Source organism: Theropithecus gelada, chromosome 5 (assembly GCF_003255815.1).
Source record: "Theropithecus gelada isolate Dixy chromosome 5, Tgel_1.0, whole genome shotgun sequence".
Taxonomy (NCBI): Eukaryota; Metazoa; Chordata; class Mammalia; order Primates; family Cercopithecidae; genus Theropithecus; species Theropithecus gelada.
In genome coordinates, this window is record NC_037672.1 from 76,196,593 (window position 1) to 76,210,892 (window position 14,300).

The 14,300-nt window shown below is 37.9% G+C and overlaps 1 protein-coding gene across 4 annotated transcripts in view; it reads left to right on the forward strand.

Moving 5' to 3' along the window:
- The first annotated feature begins 953 nt into the window (after positions 1-953).
- Positions 954-14,300, forward strand: part of EPHA5 (EPH receptor A5) — a 343,406-nt gene continuing 330,059 nt past the window's right edge. For all 4 annotated transcript variants that reach the window (XM_025385372.1, XM_025385374.1, XM_025385373.1 and 1 more), the window contains exon 1: positions 954-2,702. In XM_025385372.1, the coding sequence (XP_025241157.1) occupies positions 2,522-2,702 (181 nt within the window). In that variant the 5' untranslated portion in view covers positions 954-2,521. The remainder of the gene's footprint in view (positions 2,703-14,300) is intronic.

A 14,300-nucleotide genomic window follows, 5' to 3' on the forward strand; every position in this document is an offset into this window, starting at 1 on the left:
TAAATTCTAGGCTGAAAAATTTGCTTATTTTTTGGCCAATAGTAAATAATTGAAGATAGATGAACAGGGTAGTCACATAGAAATGCAACCAACATGAAAGGGAAGAAGGCTTGAAGACTGTCTACTCCAAATTCCTCATTTTACTGATGAGGATACTGAGTCCTGTAGAAGTAAAGGAATGAGCTCAAAGATCCATTAAACTCATATTAGTTCTATTATGTATTTCTGGGCTTTAGATATCGTAGTTGATATTCTGCTTAAATATTTTTAAGTAACTCAATTATAATTGTAGGGGAGAGGGGAGCTTACATTTTGAATGGTCCTTAAATAGAAACATAAATTTTAACTTTCCATCTCACTGTGAGGCTTTTTGCCAAACTGAGAGACTGATTCACTGCTCTTCCTCTAAATTTGCTTCATCCATTTGGAGCACATTATAAAAGAAAGAACCTGCTTTCAGACTTCTGGTGCCAAAACATTTCGGGAAAAAAAGAAATCAAAGATGAGCTTTCACCTCTTTACAAAATTGCATCACTGCTCCTTTATTCTTTCATCTTTATCGCAAATATTTAAACAAAAACAAATGTCACCAGCTAAAGATTGTGAGGAATTTATTGTGAAGACAAACAAGACTCTAGATATGTCAAAACTGGTGATCTGACTCATCTTTATTAGGTGTGAACGGAAGCCCAAGCTTTACAGCTGTTACTATGCATGAAATTAAATGAGATATCTTTCTTCTAAAATCAGACTTTTCTGTAGGTGCTTTCTCTGCAGCCTTTGTTTTTTAATGCCCGTATATTAACATTGTCCTTCAAATGTATCTCTTTGAAAGAATGAATAAATCGAGGGAATATACTAAAGCAAGAAAAGACATAATAGAGGTGACGCATAAAAAGTTGATTGTCTTGTTTTTTTTTTTTTTTTTTTTTTTTTTTTTTTTTTTCTTCACTGTTTGTAAATCTCTCAATGCAATAGGGCACAATCAATTAAAATAATTAATTTTTCAAAACCCTGAATTTATTTGACCGAGGCTAATTTCTCTGGAATGTATGACATGTACCTGCATATCGTACAATTTCTAAAATACTAAAATATTTTATCAATGAAATAAATGAATTAAATCACCACCTATGAAAGTACCTGGCACACTACAAATATCAATAATCAAATTCTTTGACTCCTTGAAATCTCAAACAGAGCTACTGCCTCTTTATTTACTCTACAATTTACTTCTGAAGAAAACGTTGAGTAATTCCTATTCCAGCCATCAAAGTATGGGAAGAAGAGAAAGGGTCAGCAGCGGTAACTGGTATGGGTGTTTAAGAAACTAGCCACGGACCAGCAGAGCCTACGAATGCGCGGCGATGTGACGACAAGGTTGTTGATGCCACAGCCTGTAAGGGGCGGCAGGCAAGATGCCAAACGGAGGGACCCGCGTCTCTAAGGGCCGCCGGCTTAGCTGGGGCTGATCTGCCTTCCGCCTCCCGGGAGCCCCAGTCCTCGTCAGCGTCGTCAGGAGGATTCCTCGCCCTAATTATCCCGGGAGGAAGACGCGCCTTTCCCGGAGACCGCTAGGCAACACTCACCACGGCAGCCTCCAGATTACTTCTCTCCGTGGGTGTGTGACTTCGTCGAAGCAACTCACACTTACAGTAGATTCTCACTGGCAAGGCTGCGAGCAGCAGAGGGCGGGGGAGCTGGGAAGAGGAGGAGGGAAGGAGGGTGGGAGGCGCTGAGCCGGGAGGCAGAGGGGACGCCAGAGCTCCAGACACAGCAGGAGCGCGCCTTGGCGGTGCAGTTTCAACCTCGCCTTCGCAGCCGCGCACACACCGCCTCCTCCCCGAGCAGCGGGAACCGCAGCAGCTCCCGGGCCGCCGCAGCCCAGCTCCTCGCTCCTGTCCGCCGTCCGCCGTCAGTCCCTCCCCTCGTCAGCACTCAGCCCGCAGCTATTTCCTTCTGCCAGGCTCTTTGAACTCTGGATCTTTGCTTTTGCTCGCTGCTCTCCCGTTTTTCATTCTCCACATTTTCTCAACTACTCTTTCTTTATCCTTAGCCACCCTGCTTTTTTCCTCCTTAAAAAACAAAAATCGGGGATTTCGCCTTAAAATGATTTGTCTTCCTTACCTTCGTCCATTTCAACACTGAAGACTGCAAACAACCTTCACCTTTCCCCTAGTGGCATTTAAAAATTCTCAATCCGTAAAAAGTATTTTTAAAAGGCAAAGGAACAGGACGTGGGACCCTCTCAACACCCTTGATCCGAGTCCAGAACTGCACTAGCAACCAGAACTAATATTTCATTTAACCCTACCAAAGGGGAAGGCGAGAAGAGCCAGAAGCAAACTTCAGCTGCCTCAGCGGATCCGTGGTTCCCGCATTTGGAGGAGCCGCGTGCCAGAAGGCGTAGGACCCCACGGGGAGACAAGGAGGACTCCCGAATCTCCCTTGGCGGCTCCTCGAGGCCGAAGCGGTGGACTGAGCTGCGCGGGACAGCTGCAGCGGAGGAGGCTCGGAGAAGATGCGGGGCTCGGGGCCCCGGGGTGCGGGACGCCGGCGGCCCCCAGGCGGAGGCGGCGACACCCCCATCACCCCAGCGTCCCTGGCCGGCTGCTACTCTGCACCTCGCCGGGCTCCCCTCTGGACGTGCCTTCTCCTGTGCGCCGCACTCCGGACCCTCCTGGCCAGCCCCAGCAACGAAGGTAAGAAGATGGGGGTGGGGACCGCGACGACCTGGGGCGGAGGGGCTAGGCGGGGCCTGGGGAGTTCGGGTCTCAGCGCGCTGGACGCTGCTGCTGCAGACCAAATCGCACTCTCATCTCAAATTAATATTTGTCGTCCCCTTCCACTAGCCTTTTCGCTCCCTCTGCGGTTTTTGGTTGCATTGTTTGACATTAGCTTCGGAGTGCTGGGCAAGGAACATGCATGTGGACAGAGCCTGGTTGGGGGGCTGGGAAGGTGGAAAACCTTGGGGGAAAGGAGGTCGAGGCCCGTACCAGGCTAATGGGTGCGGCTGGGGCTCACTTAAGGCGAGTGGGGAAGTGACATTTAGGGCTTGAAGGATTGGGAACTGTTTGAAGCTCAGCGACAAGGATCTCTGGAGCAGTGGGGCTTTTAGAAACCGTTATTTGAGGCCAGTGATGGGAAACGTTGTGGGGGTGGCTGGATGCTTTTATTTTTGGGGAAAGTGCCTGCTGGGAGCTGTTATTTAGGGCATCACCAGCTGCTATTCTGGGGTGGGTGGCAGGAGCTTTTACTTCTCATGGGAGGAGTATAGCGAAGGACAGAAGGCGCCCCACACTGTTGGGTGCCCTTCTTCTTGGGGGAGTTCATTGTCACACTCAAGCCAAGGTGGAAGGCGGCGAGAAGGTGGGATGCCGCGGGAGGAGGGGCGAGGGGGAGTGTCGCTGCTAGGAAGTTACTGCTAAAACCCAGCTGGGCATGTCTTAGAGAGGGAAAAGACCTGCTTTGGCCAGCACCTGATCCGGGAGTACCCAGTCCCCCTCCCTACCCCCAATCCTGCGCTCCGGACCCAGAATACTGTCCCTGCCTTTTTCTGGAAGAGTAGGGCCGGCGTGGGAGCAACACCTGTGCCGCTCTCCGTGCTCCCGGAGCAGTGCCCAGCCGCTCTGCCCGCCTGCCTCTTGGATCTGAGCCCCCTGCCTTTGGGTCCCCTCCAGCAGCTCTCGCTCCTCTCCCACACCCGGATTGAGCTCGGGTCTCAGCCCAAGGGCGCATTACTCGCGGAGGGGCGGGAACAGCATCTCAGATCCAGATCTGTCAGCTCCACTATGAAAACAGAAAAACCTACCCCCTTTGGCTAGAACGGTGGGGTTTCGGTTTGGGATTGTGGATGCGACGCGTGAGGCTCAGAACCTTACAGAAATTCCTTCCACTTCTGGGCACGGGACACTAAACCGGAAAGATGAAGCAGCAGTGGTGGAGTCGTGTGTGTCCTCGTGACTTGCATGGGTTCAGTCCCCGCTGTAGGAGAAGGACCTGAGCTGGTATCCCAGCAATGCCAGCTCTAAAGGAAGGGTGTGAAAGCAGGGCAGATAGAGGCTCCCTTCCCCCCGTCCCATGAACTTTCTCTTTAACCTCTAATTTTATTTTTTAAACGCTAATTAAAGACTTATTTGTATTTATCTACATTTATCTATATACATATATAGGTAATCTCCCACGCTTAAGGCAAACAATCGGGCATTTTCTCTTTCTGATAAAGTTGAAAAAGTGTTTTTGGGAGTCGTAGACCTTTTATTAACACCTTATTTTAAATTCATTCTGTTAGACGTCTGGAGGATTGAAACAGCGTTAGAGGAGGCTCTTTTCTTAACTGTCTTATTCCACCGAAAGGGGCATCCTGGTTTGAATTTGAAGGGGTTTAACAGTAATATCATTCATCCTTTCGTGTTTCCGTTGGATTTCAAGTCCTCTCTCCAGGTGTGGTGGAAGAGGAGAACTTAGGTGGAGATGAAAGGGTATCGATCTTGGTTAGAAAATTGGAAGAATTGAATTCTCAGGGAGAGTGACACTGAATGGGAACAAGAGCCAAGACTGTGCAGGGAGGAAGAGGCAGAAGGAAAGAGAAGGAAGGGGAAACAGCGCCGGTCTCCTAAGGTGTTGAAAGCAGAGCTGGAATCTTGTGGAACATAGCCTGGCTGTTGTTACAGATTTAACACCCATAGATTGTATTGTCTTACCTCATCTAGTCCGTCACACAGCAAAACTTGGACTACAGTGAGATGGGGCTTGGAGATCTAATAAAAAATGAGAGATACCTTACCACCTGGTGCTCTGAAAAAGCCTGCTGTTTGGGGGCACATTTTGTAATATGTCACTATTATACTTAATTGGAAATAAAATTGTATAAATATCTATGTCATTATCTAATCCATCCTATCTCAGCTGAGCACAGTTTTCCATCTTTCCACTTAGTATCCTAGACCTTTATTTCTGATCTGTGAAATATAGCTTCTTCTCTTCTTGTTTCTCCGTGCTATTGCTATAAATTGAGCAGCAGAGTGTATTAAAATACTTATTTGATAAAATGTTTGGGCTTTTTTAGAGATTCAGATTAGAGTTTTCCAATTTGTTTATTTGCTTCTGGAGGGACTTGGGAAGGTCAGGGGGCAGAAAGATTTGATGTATATGCTGAACTCATTAATCACTTGTTCTCATATAATTTGTCTTCTGCAATCTACAGATGCTTGGTGATTTCCCAAAGACTGTGTGTGTACGTGTGTGTATATATTATGAATGCTCCCATTATGTGAAAAAAAATTTTAAAACATACAGAATAAATGTGAGTGTACATTCCTAGTTGCTATTCTAGTCATTTCTTAAATTTAACTTTGTTAGGTATAAGCAAGCAGAATTGAGCAGAAAAAGCCAAACATATATCTGGAATTTTGGACTTTTATGAAATGTATTGATGTGGTATGTATGAATATGTTGGATAGCAGACTATAAGAGGAAAATTTACCCTTTAGCCTGAATTCTAAGCAATTTATAAGTTAAGTATATCATTAGTAGTTTTAGTGTATTAGTCATAAACTACGTGTGGAAGAATCCATTGATTTACTGTATAATATTCAAAACTTTTATTGTAAAAGATTTCAGAGGTATATTTAGAAACAGACTTGTCTCTGATCAAGCAGGACAAATATTAGCAAGTGTATCTGCAAGTGAAAATTTAAATAAATTTAGTAAGTAAAGGGTTCATGTCCATTGCTATGAATTTTGGAGGTGGCCCTGAACGTATTCAGTAACTGCCACTTTTTGCTGTCTGGAGATATATTTGTAAACAAGCATTATTTGACAAGTGCTTTTCACAGCAGGGATTCTTGGCCAATTACTGCTGAACAGCTCTGCATTGAAAATGATTCACCCGCAGTGAATCAAGCTTAATTCATTGAAGCTACAGTCAGTAATGTCCCAGTAAAGTGCTTCTGACAGTTGTCAGCAGTTTGGATTTGAAAAGTCCAGTTTCTTGTCTCTGAATGTTTTGTATGTTTGAGAAAGTGGGCTAGAAACACATAAGGTGGGAAGAAAAGGCTAAACTGACTGAAAAACAATCATAAACTTGTAAATGTTTTCCTTGGAAAGATAAAAAAGGGGAAAAAAAAGTTTGTTTTAGGGTTTTTCTTGGCTTATAACAGAACCAGGCCCATAAAATAGATTGGAGGACATAATAGATTTGTAAAACTAAATGGCTTTATTCTGTGGCCTTGTCATCCCGTTGTAATTCATTTCCTTTTAGATAAATCGGCAGGACCCCACAGAAAAAAGGACAGTAAAATCATTTCCTCACCAGGACATTACTGAACAAGAAAAGAGAGCTATTACCCCTATTTGAATCATAGATTGTTGAAACTACAAGGGACCATGAATAGTTTTGGCTTTTTGCTTAATACACCATGAAAAGGGGACCTAAGTCTTGACATTTTAAGCTCCTTTTGAGGTAGACAAAGATCTTCTTGAGTGTTAGGGTGACAGGTAAGAAGATTTCATTTCCTCATATAAGACAAAGAGGACAGTGAACAATTTCTGCATTTAAAACAAAGATTTTTCTTTGATTGGAAATATTCGTCTTGTAATATTGTCATTTGGAAATACTGTTGGCTCTTTATTCAAATTCACATAAAATATAGTTGGTATGGAAATAAAGGTTCACTTTTTACACCTAGAAAAAAATATTTACTATAACATATTTATATTAGTATTCTCTATAAAATATGACTACTTAGAGTATGTGTTTTTTTGTATCTTTACATGCAAATTAAAAGGAAATGATATAGGTGTTTAACAGCAAACATTTCCAAACTTTTTAATTAAATATTTTATTCAGAATTGATTGCTGCTATTGAGAAAATAACTGTGCTTTAGTTATTTCCACCACACTTTTGTTGATTGACTTTACCACTTGAATCTCCTTTGTCTGGAGTGCTTTTTTAAATGTATTTGCTTGAATGGCAATTAGTTTCTTTTTCATTTGGTAGAAAGCTTTCTACCTTTGACTGTAAAAACAGAGTATAATGTACATGATTATATTAGGTAACTATAGCTATTATCCATTTTATGAGTCAAATTTAATGTTCTTTTTTCAAAAGAAAAATACAGTGTTCATATTTCAAAGAAATAATTGCTGAACAAATCATCGATAACTCCTTAGAAAATTTTAAATTTAAATTAGCATATATTTAATATATTCTACTTTATTAATGAATAGTTTCAATTTAAGTTAGCAGGGATACCTATTTAAAGATTATGACATCATTTTAAACAATCTTAAAATAGCTCACAATGGTTTTTATAAAGCATCAGAATTAACTGAGGTTTGAATTTCACATCTTGCTTATTAATCATTAAAAGTTGATCGTAGTATTTGCTTTTTCTTTTCAGAAAGAGTGAATTGTTATTATAAAAGCAATATTAGAGTCAAAAATGTCAACTCTTACTTAGAAACTCAGAATGATTCTTACTATTATAATATCTCTAGTGAGTGTATTTCAGGTGGAGAATGGCTCCTACTGCTGTGCCCTTCTGAGTAAATGCATATTTATTTTATCAAAAGTTATGTAAACCATAGGATAGATAAGGGTTTCTTCAAAAGAGTTATTATAGTCCATTGTATACATATATACCTAATGGAACAGTTAACTGATTTTAAAAATTTATCATATGTACTATCCTTGTGTAATTGGTAGATATTTCTATGGGCGTATATAAAGGTAGATAAAAAGAAAAATGAGTTCTGAAGGCTTTGTAAACACAGATTAAAATGGGTTCATATATTTTAGAAAAAAATATTAGTACCTATCTTTAATGAACAAAATGTTTATTGAGTGAGATGCATTAGCGATAGAAAATACATAAATAACAAGAGATTTTCTGATGTATTAATTACAATTTTTGAAGGCACTATATGATAGTTAGAAAACTGACAATTATTAGATGTTGAAAATCTAGTATAAATAATTGGTGCCATTGAAAATGTTTACTTCAAAATATGATCTATTTTTTTAAATATTTGGTTTTGAACTTCCAAAACAATTAGCATGAATTCTTAGGACAGTTTTTCTCTATTTAATATTTACTTTTAGTTTCTGACTGTCCAGACATTTGTTTGTATTCAATTAATGAGATAGATTTTAAAGTGTTTGAGCAAGGTAAAAATGGAAGCAGTGTAGCAATTTTAAATATGTATTTTGAACAACAACTTATTTTTGACAATTCATTTATTAACATATGCAAAATGTTCTTGTAATAAAGAAGCTGTTACAAAAACAGAATCTGATGTCATATAAATTGTAGTGTGAAATAGATATTTCCACATGAAGCTCCAAATAAATAGTGGTGCAGTTATTTTTGAATATTAAGGCTTTATTGGAATTTGCACTTTTCTTTTGACCCTATAGAATTCCCATACAGAGGATTTATTCATTGCAATTATTCTTATCACGTAAAAGAAAGATATGGCTCTAATTTTAAAATTCCTATTATAATAACAATAAGAAATATTTAATTGAGTGGTTTAAAATGTAATTCTGATCAATTAATTTCAAGAACCAGATTTTAAAATTCCCGTTTAACCTATTTTATTACCATCTTAAACAATTGTTACCTGATATAATCTGTTAGTGCAAAGAAAAATAAATAGAAAGAAAAAGTGCTATAAGATACATAAGAATTTGAATTGTGTCTGGTGAAATTTGTAGTAATTGAAGGTCTTGATTTTTTTTTTTCTTTTTTCCCCAAAAGTTCAAATTTTCATCCAGTATCCCTAATGAGAATCCCAGGTGTTACAAAGTCATAAAATAAAACTGTAATTTAGTAGGTGTCCACTTGGAGTTCTTAAAAACTCTGTGGTTTGGTATGATGACATTTATTGTCATTTTAATGTTAGCATAACTTTGTGAAATGATTTTACATTGATAGTAATTTAAAGAAACCATAAGCGGTCACTTCTATATTTAAAAATTGCCTGAAAACCCCTTTTTAAAAAGTGTGTGTGTTTTGCCTTTAGAGTGCCATTTAATTGTATCCCAGTTTAAAAAGTCCTAGTAGGTTCTATTCATAATTAAACTTTTCTGTAGCTCTTCTTTTCCTGTAGGGTTTGCAGTCTTTAGTCTCTGATCAGCTTATGTGTTACTTTATTAATATCTCTTAAATTATTACTTATACTATAGGCGAGCATAACAAAACTTTGTGGGACAAAAGTAGAACCTAGGGCATGCCTTCTTTCCTCTGTGTCTCTCAGTGATAAAGTGTTCATGCCTTTAATCATTGTGTGTTTACCAAGCAGAGTGCAATAACTTGCCTGGGATTTTGGTGTATGTGCCCATGGATGTGTGTTGAGTGTGTGGAAAGGTTGTTGGAAGGCTGGAAGAAAGGGTAGGGAGAGGGATGTCAATATGGTATCACCACAAACTTGATATTAATAACAGTTTTGAGTAATGTTTTCAATCTTATTTTTAAAAAAATATGACCCCTGCCCACACACACACTCTCACACACTCACGCATTCTAATTTTACATTTGTTTTACTATGACCCTGAAGATAAAACCCCAGCCTAATGAAAAAAGTATAAATAAATCCCTAGTTCATTGTGTTTCATACATTTTTTTTTCCTTCTTTTTCTCTGTAAGATCTGTTTTGTTGAGTTATGCCAAACACTTGTTGTGTTGGACACCCCACAGATTAAATAATTGGGATTAAAGTGTCTGTGATAATTCTAATTATGTTTTAGGTGCTGGACTATTGCCCAGGGCATCTTCTGCATTCATCAAGCTTGTCTTCAGTTCTAAATAAGCTAGCCACACAACTCTGTTAAGTAGATGATTCTGGTAAAAAATAAAAAAAAAAAAATAAAGAGCCAAAACCTGAGGGTTGAAATATTTTGCATATGCTTTGCAAGAACATGTTCTTACTTGGAAACGTGTTTCAGGCTAAGTATTGGAAGATTTAGAGAAAATACAGTCTGTTCTTTTACTCAGAGATGGGTAATGTCTTTTTTCTCTTATATTAATTTTACACTCTTATTTTCATTTGTCATGTCTCTCTCCCTTCCTGTCTTCCTGTTTCCTTCTTTCTTTTCCTCCCTCCTTCCATCCCTGACTATGTCAAAATTATTTAAGAGGGTAAGAGCCCCAGCCTGTTTTGTTCCAACACCCTCAAGGAAGTCAAGATTTCAGACTGTGTGTTTGTTGAGAAGATAATATATAGTCTTCTTGTAAATAAATTGTGGGACTCTGCATACAGAATAGATTGTGTCAAACCCAGTTATACATTTTTTTCACTTAATTCATACTTCAGAAGTTTTTAAGACATCTCTGTCAGTTTTGCCTTTCTTATAAGACAGCTAACTTATTTACTTTGCAATGACAGCACCTTCCCTTTCCAGGATGCTTGTTAATGTCTTTTCTAAGGAAAGGCAAACTCAGGAGGCAGATCCGGCTGGCACCAGTTCAGCCCAGCAGTCCACAGCAGGAGCTTGCTTAGAGAGCCAAGTTCTAACTTTCACCCAAAGCTTTCACCATGTATACTAGCAGAAAAGGTGAGGCTGACTGCCCAGTCTCATGGAAGATGATAATGCACTGTCATCTCACTTAAGAGTTTAGCTCTAGGCAGTGTAGCAATGCCACACTGGGCCTCCTAAGATGGGGGATACAGCCAGACTTCTGAGGTAGAAGATACATGAAAACTGCTGTGTCTGAAGAATTTTAACCACGCCTAGTTTCGAACCATGATATTTGATTTCTCTAGAAGGAAGGAAGGCAACAATAACAACAACAAAATTACCTTAATCATGCAGATTTGAAGTCACTGTTTTTGATTTAAACTTGTGAAACAAAGTAGGGAAAGAATTAGTTGCAGTGGAAGTACAGAAAAATCAACAACAACATCAACAACAAAGCAAACAAACAAAAACAGTTAACCAATCTAACTGTTTTGAATTCAATAACAAACATGGTTTTAGTTTTTGTTTTTGCTAGTCTCTAACACTAATGCTAAATTATTGGCCCTTATTTATTTATTTTAAACTTCAGTTCAAGTATCTGTATTATGGCAATAATGGTACTGCCTACTTCACATAATTGCTATGGAAAACAAATAAAACCATTTTCTAATTATTAGAGCAATACACAAATATAGGTTGTAGAGGAACAGTGGAAGCCTGGGAATGTAACCGTTTAAATGCCCTCCATGGTCTGTGTGTTACTCTTTGTTTGCTGGGTAAGGATAAGAATAAAAGATTATGTTATTTGAGGGAATTTCATTAAGAAAAGGAGTAGAAAAAGTGTAACACAAACAAGGATTTTATAAACACTTTGCTCATGCCTCAAGTGACATGGAAGTGGCCCATGTTCTTGAGGGTCCTGTAGCTTAATTTTTATTAACTTCATGATAATTATGCCTCTTTTAGAATGGGGAGATGTAGAGACCAGGAACCCAGCTCAACCATGGTCTTAGACAGTGATATGGTCTTGAACCATCCACCTCAGATTCCACATCGTTAAAATGAAGATGTAAAGGCACACCCACAAGGTTGCTGAGAAAATAAAATACTAATGTGCCTATGTAGCCTAGCACATTTCCTAAAGCCAAGTGGGTACACCAAAATGTTAGTCCCTGTGTTTTCTCCCTTTCTCCTACTACTACATATAGAATATTTGAGGTATGATTTCACACTCACAGATCATCATCTTCCTTACATTGTATGATTAAAAGGAATCTAGGCTTGGAAAACAGTCTGAGAAAAGGAATTTACATGCACATTTTCCATAGAGCTATCCAAGGTAAAAACCAACCATATGACATTATCGTGATTTTCTGTTGGTTTTCCTCATTATTTAATATTGAATATTGGAATTTGATTAGGAAATAAATAGAAAACCATCAGTATAAGGGTCATGGGTTGTAAATGTATTTTACCTCATTTGCCCTCAGGTAGACTGGTAGAGGGCAGATTATTTTTTTTTTTTAATTTTTGCCACAAATCATACCAAGAAATATTTTCAAAGATTTTGACTATTTAGTCCTATAAGAATAGTATGTTATCAGTTTCACTTTTAAATACACACACATATGTATAAAATGTAATATATATATATAGTCTGTATAGAAATTCATTAAAAGGACATGAAAAATGCTGCTGAAAGTGGACAGTTGGAAGAATTAGATTCTTAGAAATTACTAATATTATGAGTCTATATCTTTGCTTTTAGTTTGAAATATATAGATTTCTCATCTGTTCGATTATGTGCAGAGTTAAAAATATAACCTGGAAAGATATTTAAATTTTTATATTTTCAAAGGTATTAATGTAATTTTATAAAGCTTTTCCTTTTTACTTACATGAGCATAAACAGGTAAAATAAATTTGGAATGTATTATATTTAGATCTGCTTTTAAAATGTATGCCTGTGTTTGCAGGCTCATGAATGCACACAACTGTATAAAGTAATCATAACTAACATTTATTATTGACTTACTGTGTGGGGGACATTGTTCTAAGTGGTTTACATACGTATTAATTTATTTTCCTCAAAACAAATCTTAAAAAATGTATGTGAAGTCTTGGAGATATTTCCTCTCATTGTTAGTCATAGCTATAATTTTTTCCCTCTCATTAAACATTTGATCAGCTGCTGGTCATCATACTCTTACACAATGATTTATCTCCTATTAGTATCTTCTCTCTTCATTGTCCAGATACTCACTAGCACAAGGGGAGATCTGCTTCCACATATTTTCCTCTTTCCAATTCACGGCATCTATGCTTTACCTTTCCTAGACATATATATATATATATATATATATATTTTTTTTTTTTTTTTCTGTTACTCTAGTGTATAAACAATCCAGTTCCCAGTCTCTAGCCCAGACTAGACAGTGTATATCTCGGCTTGCATACCCGAAATCCTATTAAGATTTTGTTAAGAAGTGCTATCTATTGCTGATCACTACCTCTTGCTCTGTTAAAAATAGAGGAGGGTTTTTTAAATAGTTTTATTCTAACTCATGATAGAGCATATTATTTTAGGAAGCACTATTTTTTATAACAAGAGAGAAGACAGAAAGTTTTCCTGGAAAATGCACTCACCTTTCATCTGTCCAAGCCAACCCTTTGGGTGCTTTTCTCCTCCTTTACATACAAGGTTATATTAAATATTTTATAATCAATATTTTGTAGCATTTATTATGAAAACCGCTATTCCACATGAATCTCGTAACAAAGCCTGCAGAATAGATTAAAGAAGCTCAATGTTAATTAGGGAACTGAAACAAGAGAGTTTGATCTATTAAAAAATTAGAACTAGTATCAAAGCCAATGTCTTATTACTGCAGAATCAGTGCAACATTTTAGCGGAGGTATAGCAGAATGGTAAAAACATGGGCTCAGGAACCTGGTTCAACTATTTAGAGCTGTGTGACTTGGGCAAGCTAGTAAATCTGTCTGTGCCTATGTTTTCCTGTCTGTGAAATGGGATGATTATAACAATATGGTATATAATTGAAAAGATTGAATTATTAATAATGTGCTCCATAAAAATTCTAGCATATAGTAAATAATATATAATTATTAAGTATTACATGTGTTAAAACAGTATGGTTGGCACTCTGATATCGAGCAAGGTCTACTTTTCTACATTAGTCAGTGAGTACTGTCTAATATTCATTGCAAATGGAAATGCCAGAAAAAAACAAAAACAAAAACAAAAAAACACACTTGACTTCAGCTCAATAGCTCAAGCAGCCTTTATTTACTCCCAGGGTAAAACCTTTCAATAGTCCTCCAGTGCCCTCAGGATAAAATCTAACTGCTTGAACCTGAGTACAGAGTTCTTAGTATTTTGTTTCTGGCCCACCTCTCCTGTCCATTCACCTTCCCTGCACTCCCAGTTCCTGTGGTGAAGAACTGCTATGAGTGCAGTAGGATTCTGTGAGCTCAGTCAGAAATACTCACCTCTTTTCTTTACTAAATAATTTGATATTTATGCCTAGGTCTGTACAAGATTTTCCCAGGATTGTGTGCCCATTTTTATTCTAGGTGTTGCCTATCACACTGAGATGGAATTGTGTTTTTGCTTGTCTGTACATTTCTGATCTTTGATGGGAATAGAGATCCTTGTAAAAAGTAAAGGTTAACTAGAAAAAAAAAAAAGTTCTCTTCTGAACTGAGAATCACCACTGAAATAGTATGATTTGCCAAAGAAAGCAAGTTAGTTCCAAAAAAGCTGGCAGTAAAATATCTTCTTTTTCTTTCTTTCTTTTTTTTTAATATATCAATATG